At 33.8% G+C, this 12,080-nt stretch overlaps 1 protein-coding gene across 1 annotated transcript in view; it reads right to left on the bottom strand.

Annotated features, from left to right (window-relative positions):
* RYR2 (ryanodine receptor 2) overlaps nt 1–12,080 on the bottom strand; it is a 794,727-nt gene that overhangs the window by 57,131 nt on the left and 725,516 nt on the right. The window contains 4 exon segments of the mRNA XM_078156251.1: nt 604–751; nt 5,219–5,286; nt 7,250–8,547; nt 10,388–10,469. Of these exon segments, the coding sequence (XP_078012377.1) occupies nt 604–751; nt 5,219–5,286; nt 7,250–8,547; nt 10,388–10,469 (1,596 nt within the window).

The raw sequence follows: 12,080 nt of genomic DNA, 5'->3' as shown, positions 1-12,080 counted from the left end.
GAGAGGAATCTCTATACTTTTAGATATACTTTTGGGAAATGGAAACGTCTGGAAAAATTATTGAGAATATTTTGTTGGTCTCAGAAATATTTCCACTAAAGTTATACACTGCCATTAAATTTAAAGAACTATCTTTTCACATCTTTTATTTCACAGGATTGTAAAATCATGGGATTTATAATTGTAAGGAATTTTAGAGGTTATCTAGTATATATGAGGAAACTTAGGTCTGTATAAATTAAATGGCTTATCCAAGACATCAATTTTCTCCAATGAAAGAGAGGACAAGAAATTATTTACTTTGTATATTTGTAGAAAATTAATGATTGAAGGACTCATAAGAGCTCATATTGAAGACTTCATTGACAAAGATAGTACCTTTTTTAGTGTTTGGTAAGAAGAGAGGCCTAAGTGCCATATGGCAGAAAAATACTTCAAACTTTTTATTAGCAAAGATAGGAGGATTAACTGAGAAACTGTTAAACAACTCATACATTATTAAGCTGTTTAATGCAGTTATTTTTACTCAACTTGAACTGTCATGATTTCACAAAAGCCATGCATGACTCACTTTTTCTTAATCAGAAAGTGCAAAGGACTTACTAAGAGTTTCTGTTGATAGGCTATGATTTTTTTCCAAAATGCTGACTCAGGGACTTCTGGCTCTCCATATCTATGTGTGTGAAGCTGCCTTAACTTTTGTTTGCCTTTGTCTTCTTTAGCTTTTTCCTCCTTTTCTCCATCTTCTCCCCTGTAAAAAAAATGAATAGTACTCCTCAGGTAAACTTGGCATTAACAAGCAAAATAGTTCTCTGAGTTAGATTTGATACCTAATGAAATTAGCACAATCAGGATACACAAGAGCACTTAGTATACTACTACTCTATTGGAAAAGTAATTTTTATTAATGATAATATTCTGAAGTCAAGAATACATACAAATAACAATTAATTCATATGTCATCAATTTCTAAAGGAGTAAAAGTTTTTCTATAAGAAGATATATTATACTTCCCAAATATTTTGGGAAGGATTCAGACAACAATCTATACTCCTTCCTCTGCTCTTCTAGGATATTGTGACTTAAAAAAAAAGAGAAGCAAGAATTATTGCATATAATAGTACCTGGCTTATGAGGAGGAGAAAATAACCCCAACCAAATCAAATAGATGGAGTAAGGCTTACAAAAGGTGTACAATATTGAAATACATATTCTATATATCATACATATGCATGCGTACATACACGTATAGTCATGATGGATTTATATTTATTTTATTATCATTAAACTGGATAAAGAAAAATAAGGCGAACATTTGTACTTAGTCTTCTAACATTCCTTCCTGACATTAGAGTATTACAGAGGTAGAAATTATAGGACACAAGAGTTTCTGTACTTTTCTCCTATTTCACAGAAACATATAAATGTCTCTATTGCATTCCCCCAGTCTGAGGAAATCTTTTTGTTCAGATTAGGACTATGGAATATTTTCTCTTATAAAATGGAAAGCAACGATTTCTGATTATTCTGATTATTTTTGCTATATTTAATTGGCTAAAGTAAATCCCTGCAGTTTAGTTCATTTTTGTTGAATGATTTGTATGTTCTTGAGTTAACCTTTATAAATGTATAATCTAGGTATATTTTATTACTGGACAAAATTTATTTTGTTTTGTGCCTTAAAATATGTATACTTTAATGTTTCAAATATTTGAAAAAGATGCATTGGAAAAAATTTTTCCTTGCAAGAATATAAAACTGTACATGTATGTTAGAAAGAATTTGAATGTTATGAGCTAAAACACATAAGTTATAATTTTGAAATTGAAAAATATGCAGTCTTAAAGTTATATAAATGTGGGCTAATATTTGAAAATGTAATTTTTTAAAATTTCAAACAATGGCATAGAAGAATTTTGAACTGTGCTACGATAAGTAAAAACAAAACAAAACTAAACATATCAACTCCTTGAATAAGAATCAAACAAAAAGCACTGCTAACTTTGAAAATAAAACAATTTTCTGCCTTGAGAATTTAACATCTTTACATAATACCTATGCCAGGTACCTGTAGTCCTTAAGGCATTGCGGTGATGTCTGTTATTAATATTTTGGTCCTTTTAATTAAAAAGGTATTTCATTACTTAGAATCTAGGTCTTTAAAACAGTAGAACATCTTCAGCCTTTCACGTAACTAAAACAAGTTCTTTCTCTTGAATGTTTAAATTTTGCTAGAATCTGGGTTATCAACTTCGTGAGAAAGTTTTCAAAACAATTTCCACAGAGAAATGCTCTCATCTGAAATTTGGATGTGAATCAGAAATGTTTCTGTTTAATAGAACTTCATCTCTAAAGTATTTTACATTTGCAAGCTATGGATTTTGCAAATTTATGTACAATTCCCTCTATATTGAGAAAGTCATTATTGGCCATTTAGAGTAGTGATAGAAAACTAGGATTTAGAATGTAAATGATGAAAAGATTATTTTAAAACCTAAAAATTAAGTTGGCAATTTGTTCTTAGGAAATATGCTAGTCTATTCAAAAAGTGTGTTTCTAACTACTTTTATAAAATTTAACTGTGATACTCTGTGGAATTGTGTTTCTTTTTCTTCCTCTTGTTTCCCATCTCCATTTTTTTTAGTCTCCCCTAATGGCAGTCATGGTAGATCAGGCTTTCACAAGTATTTAAGCCAAATTTCTGGGTACTAGATTGCATTTATGGCCTTGGATTGAAATTTATGAATTGCACTATAATGTGAAAAATATTTGATAAAACTAGGCTATCAAAATGTGAACTCAAGAATACGGTATTTTAACATACGAATAAATTTGAAAGACAACTTTTACCATGCAACATAGCACAATTCTTGAAACAAAATCAAAAGGCTTCTTATTGATATTCAAGGCAACACTATTCACAGTTCAGTCCATGACAGGGCAACACATGGAAAGTCTAGCCATCTGTAGAATCAAAGCAATACTGAGGACTATGTTATAATTAAGATGTAATTAGTAAAATAGGAGCCACTATATGTGCTTTCCAATTTATATTTTAGTATTAATGTTTTTTTTTCTTTAAATTAAACCTAAGAAAAACAATATTCACTCTAGTGAATATGTGGTAGAAAGGGAATACTGTACAAAGAACTCATGCTAGCAGTGATGTTTGAGAGCTTAGGGAATGGGATCAAGGTGCAGACAAAATACTGAGTTTGATATTGTTCAATGGTTATGTGAGCAGAGGACCCATAGTTCTAAGTTGGAGATTCAGATCTAGAGTCATAAACCCTGGATTCAAATCCTATATCTGCTACTTACTACCTATATGGCTTTGGGTAAGTCACAATCTCCCTTCATCTTCCTCATCTACAAAATAAGAGAGTTGGACTAGAAGGCTTATGGGGTCCTTTTTCAACCACAGATTTATGACCCTACGCTGCTTGTTACAGACACAGCTTTTCTAGATTCCATTTTGACCTAATTGCCTATGGTCTGAAGGTCCCAATCTGGGGAATTCTATAGGTGAATAATTCATTTTAGTCTAAGTCTGATTAAAATGCCCCCCCACACACACACACACAAATTGTATAGGCCTGAAGAGAATTTAGACTTATGCACTGTCAGTCAAAAATTCAATAAATATTTATAAAGTGCCTACTATGTGCTGGACACCGTGCTAAGCACAGGGCATACAAAGAAAGGTAAAAGACACTCCGTGCCTTTGAGGAGCTCATAGTCGAATGAGGGAGACAATATGCAAACAACACTATACAAATAAGCTATATACAGATTACACTAGAAGTAATCAACAGAGGGAAGGCACTAGAATTATGAGGGATCAAGAAAGGCTTCCTGTAGAAGGTGGGATTTTAGCTGAAACCTGAAGTAAGACAGAGAAGCCAGGAGGTAGAGATGAAGAGAGAGAGACCGTGCCAGGTATGGGTGACAGCCAGAGAAAGCACAACAGGTTCTTTTAAAAATTTTATAGTTACTAAATATCAAATCCAAAGAGTAATATAACTGGTATTATAAAGGTTTAGGATACCAATTTGCTGCAAGGAAAAATGAATCTGGGGTGTCTGAAAGGGTTTTTTGGTTTTTGGTCCTGTAGCCTTTTAAAAAAAAGAGCATAAAAACATAGATAGGGATGTTTCACAGGTATATATAACTCAAAATATTCATTTTCTGGTATGTAATGAAACAAATCATTGTAAATGGACACCTAAAAATATGATAGCACAGAATCATCATCTCTATTGATATATTTATGTACTAGTGATGAAAATTTAGGCTTCTCTAAGGTTGATACGTGCATTCATTTCTGATACATATCCTTAAACTAAATTGTTCAATCTTCATCTCATGAGACATGAATACTTTAGGATACGTGATCATGTGGTATGTGTCCTGTATGGGACAGGAAGCTGAAGCCAGGCCAGCAAAAGCAATAAAGCTCAGTAGAAAATAAAAATGGAAGGTGAAAAAGATATACAATACCTCAAGAAATTTATAGGATGCTGCAATTAGCAGAAAATCAATGATTTAGAAAAACTAAAGTGACATGCTTTCATTGTCTTATAACCAGGCATTTATTACATGACTGTAATGATTAGTTTAAATATTCAAAAAATACTAATATGAGAGTCTACTGAGTTTAACTAAACTAAACTAAACAAATCCTTTCTGTTCACTTTCCTAAACAAGACTTAGGCTCAAAATACAGTAATTAAAAATCGGAGCTTTGTTTTAACCAAATATTCATTAGATAGCATCATATAAGACACTTTTTTTCCCCCTCGAGCTACCCTAGCATAGGGCAGAAAATAAGGCATAAATGAAATTCTTGATTCTTATGGGAAGGCAAGAAAAGATATGTGAATGACATCAAAGGTTCTCAATCCCTATAGTTATAAACTAAAGACATTACAGCCTGAGAAGGAGGGCTGAGAATGATGGGCCACAACTAAAACAGCTCAATATCAGTTAAGTTATCTGGGTTAAGTCTGTGAAATTGTATTATTAGAACCCACTGCATTGTTATAAAGTTCATACAGTTTTGATGTTTTCTGAGATCATAAGACCACAGATTCAGAGCTAAAAGGACTTTTGCAAGATGCATTCAGAGTACTCAGCCATAACTGGTTGGGGAGGTGGAAGACTTACAAAAAAAAAGTTTTTGAAGCCAAGGAAAGGGTATCATGTACATTATACCTACTCTGCTTTTTCAGGTTCGGATTTAGTTTCTTCTTTCTCCTCCTTTTCATCTTCTTTCACTTTCTGTTCCTTGAAAGGATCAGTGGAAAGAAAGAAAATCTAAGAAATATTGCATGTAACCTAGAGATGAGGTTAAAGAGACATACAGTAATGCCAAATATTAATCGACAATGATTCCCCAGTGCCTCCAGCATCAAATCTAATCTTTTGTCTGCATTTCATTCCATTTAAAGGACACTCTGTTTTAGTCATGTTGGTTCCTTGACTGTCCTTCACACATACCATGCTCATTTTCATCTTTATGACTTAGTTTTATTATTCAAATTTTATTATTCACCCCCAGGAATGCCCTCTTCTCCCTTATTATCCCTTCCTTTCCTTGCAGACAAATTTTACTCATCTTTCAAAGAACAGTTGGATCCCCCTGGCTTTTTGCCCTACATGGAATTTTAACCTAAGGACTACTCTAACCCACAATGATTTATTAACACTTGCTGAACTGATAGATACATTTAACATTTAATTATGTATTAACTACTTACGTAGTTCATCTTATTCAATTCAATGAATACTTAATAAATGCCCATGTGCAAAAGTTCTGTCCTAGGTATTGGGGATACAGAGATACATTGCAGACTCTGCTCTTAAGAGGCAGTTTGCAATCTAGAGAAGGAGTAGGGTTATAACATGTAAATAAATAGGTATAAGACAAGCTACAATGTGGTAGGGCCAAAGGAACTATCTAAATAAAATGCTTTAGGAAAATCTGAGGAGAAAGAGAACATGTTCATGTGGTAAAACCAGGTAAGGCTTCACAGAAAAAGGGGAATCTGAGCTCAGCTTTGAAAGGAGAAAAAGGTATTAGTTAGAAATAAGGAAGAAGTTTCAATAGCTTAAAATGGCACTGAGACTTTTGGAATACCATGTATATTAAATGAATGATGAATGTCCTACACAGGTGTATGGGGGTAGCAATGGGAAGAAAGAGATTGGGAAAGATGTAGTAGTCTGGTTTTACTGAAATGTAAAATATGTGAAGTGAAGTAAAGTGAAATAAAGCTGGGGAAGTTGAAAATAGATTGTCTAGGGTTTACGTTTTGTCCTACAGACTATAGGGAGTCATAAAAGATGTTTTAAGTGAGGAGGTATTGCCCCTAAATATATCTATTAGGAAGACTAATTTGATGGTTATATGATGGATGGACTGGTGAGACAAGGAAAGAAGGCATGAGGCTACCCAAATAGTTCAGGTAAGAGGTGATGAGGATCTGAATTAATGTGGTGGCAATACAGAAAGGAAGGGACAAGAGAAAGATATTGTGGATGTAGAATTTATAGGCTCTGATAACTGCTTGGATATAAAGGGTGAGGAACAAAGAAAAGTTGAATATAGTTCCAAGGTTTTGATACTTATAGGGAGGATGGCAGTGCCATGAATAGAAAAATACTAATTCAAGAGACAGGGTAGATTTTCGGTAGAGTTTAGCTGACAGCACAAAAGACAGGCAGAGATGTTCAACAGGCAGTTGGTATTGCAGAAATAGAGCTCAGAGGGTAGGTAGGTAGTTGGGGTAGGATTTACAAATCTGAGGGTCAACTGAATAGAGTTGACTGATTACTGAACACAAGGGAAGAGATGAAATCATCAAAAGTGTATAGAAAAGAAGAGAGGGCAGTCCAGGACAATCATATTTTTTTGTATCTCCCATAATGTCTTATCTAGCACTGGGTTCAGTACAGAATAAATAAATATTTAATGATTGACTGTTTATCTGATTGATAGGGCAAAACTTCCAGGACACTAGCTTTATTCTCACTATTAAGAAAAAACAAACCATTATAAAGAATTCAAGTATCTCTTCACTAAAAATGTCAACAGTTGTTTGGTAATCTGGTGCTTAAAAATAACTACTTTTCTCCACCCCCCAAAACAGCTCTGGTACACATCTGCAACAGTAACAATATCAAGCTAAATTTTCTATAGCACACCCTTCCCCAGAAGACTAGAGAGGCTATGAATTAAATAGATTACCTGGCATTTTTCTTGAACTTCAGGGACAGGGATTGGGTTACTCATCAAATCACTCAGCCCAGCATTTGGATTGTGAGGAATTAGTTTATATTGTCCTCCTTCTCTCTTCAGGTCTAAGCCAAAAATATCTGACAGTAAGTCACTTTCCTCTGTTAATTCCTTTAGGTCAGTTAGATCTTCAGTGGGCAGGGCCATTTCTATAGCCTTCCTTTCTCCCTCTTCTCCCTCACCTCGCACCTCATCCTGGGTAGGGTCGGGCATATTGGCCAAAAGTTCTGCAACTTTGATCTTTTTAGCACCTTCTACCAGGCTACCTCCCAGCAGCAAGCTGCACATGATACGAAAGAAACCTCTAAAAACACTGGATATGAAATGCAAGAGGCCCACTAATATACTCCAGTAGGATGAAAAGAGGGCCATGACCAGGTCCTTCATGGTCATTTTCTTTATTTTCTTCATCTGTTTTTTTAAGCTCTTTAAACTGAGCATTCTCATCAGAGTTAAGATGTTGTACCTAAGGGCAAGGAGAGCTGATTTAACAGTCATAATGGAAAAAAAGCCCATTCGAGGTTCCTGTTCTTCAGGCTTCTCTTTTTCAGTTTCTTCTTTGTTAACTGACCGTTCATTCAAATCTGATTCTGATATCTGTGCAGCTAGCTGCATTTCAAAGATAGTATCCTCACAGAAATTAACAAAAAGTTCCATCTTTTCCTTTTCCCCTCCTTCATTGACCACATCGAAAATAAACTGCCTTTTGGACTCTTTGACTTGTGGCTTCTCCCACTGAGTTCTGCTGGACTCACTAATTTCAAAATAAACTCTTTCAATGCGTTTTGCACTGCCCATAATCTCAATGCGGCCTAGAAAGGGCTGAAAATAATTCAGTACACTCTCTGCTAATTCAAGAAAAGTCTGAAGCCGGGTATCATTGGGCATGTGTTCAGAAAGGTTGGTCAGGAGGACAGCAACGTTGAAGCCAATGTCCTTGGCAGGTTCATGGAAACGTTTCACAAACTCTTCATAGTCTAAGGTTTCATTTTCATCTGTTTCCGCACAAGACAGAAGAAATTCTGTTTCAGATTGAGTGTAGTGCTTATGACTCTCCATTGCTTTATGGAAGTCCCTCTTGGAAATGATGCCCTTGCCATCAGGGTCATATTCTTTGAATGTATCTGAAGAAGTTAAATCCTTTAGCTTTAAAAACATGTCAAAAAACTTCAGAATCATCTCTACGTTGTTGGAAGATTCTACCAGCATATCAACCATCTGTTTGCCAATGGTTCCATTAACAACATTACCTGGTGGTAAAAGAATTTTATTTGTTCAAAATGAATAACTTTAGCAAGATGAAGAGCTAATATGTAAACATATTAAATGAAATATATTTGCCAGTATATGGACATAGGACATCTGCTTATTTTTTTGTCTAACATATGGCACTTTCATGTTAAACAGTAAGACACAGATTCACTATGGTCTGAAAGACACAATGTTATAGGACATACTTCCTCAATAATAATTTGGGCATGATAGGATGAAAATCAATATTCTGTCCCATTTTATACACATAAAAAAGTAAGTACTATAGAAGAGAACATGAAGTAACTGCTGGACACTATTCTGCCACTATTGTAAAAGATGACTTTAAGGATGTTTCCAGTGCCTTTAAACCTTGGTTTACTTCACAAGGGTGTCTGCTGATGGGGCATAATAAAGCTATAGTATGCTAAGACAGATTAGGTATTATGGCAATTTATGGAATCACCAAATGCACTCATTGGTTGGACTGAAAATGTTATATAATTAGTAATATATGAACCTAGATAATGGATATTTTTTATAGAATAAAGGTCTCAAGATATTTATGTGGACAGAACTTCAAACCTGTCTCAGGGAACTGGAAATTCATGGCAACAGAACATGCAGAAACTATTGGTAGTCAATAACTGCATCAAATGCAATGTATTTAACATGCTCACACATTAGGCCAGAAATCTCTTTAATTGAGTAAATATTGATTAGGCAATATTTGTGAGTACTGTTGGCGTTCTAAAGCATAGATAAGGATAAAAGGTGAAGAAAAATAATTGTGGCAAAAGAAAGTGATAGAGTCAAATAGAACATGAAGAGAAAAAAAAAACACTGAAGGTAGCATACAGCGCCATAATGCCCTGAGTTACCTATTCCAGTGCCAATGGACTCCAACAGTCATGATGTAATTAAAATTATTGTTGCCACTTCTCAAACTAGAATTTCTAATTATATCTACTCAAACAAACCTCCCAGCATAACTGAAACTAGCTGATGTATTTATGCAATTTGAGATAACTTTTCTTAAAAAGAACATTAAAATGAAAATTTCTTTGCCCATAAGCATAGTGTATGACTTATGGTTTAAAAATCCATAGGCTTAAAAAATACCATATAATGTGGTAGTCTTAAAAAGGCCAATGATCTATTCACTCTTTGATTTTATAAATATTCTAATCACCACCAGTTGATTTATGCCAAATATATTTATTTGCATGTGTTGAAAAGCTCAATCCTCATGACATCCCTCACGAGGCAGCAAAAATTAGTATTATGTCCAATTTTTAGACATGTACATTCACAGTCACAGGAATTTTAAAGTAATTCATGAGAAAAAATGAATAAGTGGTTATATAGGAACACAGACTAAGTATCATTTCCAGGTGATGTTGGCTATTTTCTAGAGCGTTGGTTTTCAAAGTGTGGTCCAGGAATCCCTAGCACTCCTGTTACCCTTTCAGGGGGTAAATGAGTCCAAAACTAGTTTCAGAATAATGTTGTTTTATTTTTATTACAGCAAATATTTATAGATAAAGCCCATAAACAAAAGCCCTTGGGGTGGGGGGTCCTCATTACTTTTTATGAATGTAACAGGGCCCGAGACCCAAAAAGTTTGAGAACCACTGTTCTAGAGCAGGGCTTCTTAAACTGTGAGTCATGACCCACAATTTAAGAAGCGCTGAAGGGGTGATGAGTGGAAAAAGTTTAAGAAGCCCTGTTCTAGAGCATGTTAAACCTCCAAAATAAGCATTTTGGGTTTTACGGCCATCAAATTAGAGAATATAAGACTGTGCTATAGTACTTGCATTTCTGATTAATCAAAGCTACCTTCCAACATGGACAGCAACATGACCACCATGTCCTTCTGAAGATCCATTAATTCTTTCAACAACTCAATTTGGCTGGAATCCTGTGAACATTAATATGATGCATTTAAAACCATATGATAAAACAACACACACAGGACTAACACATTCTGCGTCACAGTGTTTGAACTATTATATTAGTTCAATACGTAACAGCACTTTAATATATTAACATATTGTTAAGCAGGACTGAGGGAAAATGTACTAGTCAGCCACACTAAATTAACTATAGAGAAAACTAGAATTCCCATCATTTATATGAAGGGGAATTTTGCTAATGCTATTTAAGTGGAAACATTAAAAGCTGAAAGGAAGAAAAGACTAACAAGTGAGAGATTATATTATGATATATTAATATCAGTATTATTTTTAAAAGACCATCAAGATCATTTTAGTAATTAAGAACACTGTTGGGCTTTTAAAAATGGTAACTGCTCACATAATTATGCAGAAATACTTGATTATCTGAAAATCTTCTTAACTAAAATTCATTTTGTGTTTTTTCTGTCTGCCTTAATATGCTGTGGAGTCTTAATAAATCCTAGAAAATCAATTATATTATTTCATCCATGAAGGAGTCGTATGAATGATGGGTGACACAGGCTTAAGTACGTAACAGTAATCTTAAAAATTACTAAGTAACTGAATTTCACAAGTAACTTAGAATGTGAAAGGTATTACACTAAAAACAAATTATCATAATTGCTAATTTCTCACCTTCATATTTTCCATTTTCATAGCATTTCCCTGATATCATATAACATATATGTATATATAGTACAAATATCTTTCTTATTCCAAACCCTATAACTGTTTTTCTTTGCAGAGAGTATCATTCTAAATCACTTGAGCACTGTTATATAATAAAATAACAATATTTTGAATGATTCTAACTATAATGGAAAATTATATCCTCAGAAGTTGGTGCCTCAGTATGGACAACTGCTAAGTTACATCATATATCCGTATAGCAAGGATCTGTCATTACTTTAGTGTGCAAACTGCATACATATGGCAACCCATCTACAATTTATAATCTTACATAGATGTCTGAGGCCAAAGAAATTAATTAACTTGCCAAAGATAACATAGTAAGTTTTAGTAGTGGGACTTGCACTTGGTCTTCATGACTCCAATTTTAGCACTCTATTCATTATGTCATGCTGCCTCATATAAAAGATGAAAATAAAAATTCATTCTTACGAAAACATCTGTGATGAGATTTCATATGTTATGGCTATAAAATTTGCTCAAAATCATTCATACTTATTTGTATTTTAAAAACTAGTTTACTAAAATGTCATTACTATGTATAGTAGTCAGATAAAAATTAAATTATTATTAAATGATTTTTAAGTTTACTTTTATAGCTTGTCAAAGATGAATGCCCTAGAGGTTCAAAATACTAATTAAGTATTATAATTATATTATAGGCCATCAAGATGTTATATCATCTTGTTAACATTAAATATTTAGCAGGTTATATTGTATTGCCATTTTATAGTTGTTTATCTATTTCTCTATATTCTAAAAACAAAGTAAACAAAGAAGTCAGAAAACAGGTCTTCTTTAACCTTTGCCCTCCAGTACCTTTCAAAAAACGTGAAGTAGGAGCAGGCAAATCATTAGGATATATTTATTTGCCCTTAGAGTTA

Source organism: Phascolarctos cinereus, unplaced genomic scaffold (assembly GCF_003287225.1).
Source record: "Phascolarctos cinereus isolate Bilbo 61053 unplaced genomic scaffold, phaCin_HiC Scaffold_5;HRSCAF=322, whole genome shotgun sequence".
Taxonomy (NCBI): Eukaryota; Metazoa; Chordata; class Mammalia; order Diprotodontia; family Phascolarctidae; genus Phascolarctos; species Phascolarctos cinereus.
The sequence above is the reverse complement of the archived record's forward strand: the minus strand, read 5'-3'. Positions and strand labels throughout refer to the sequence as shown.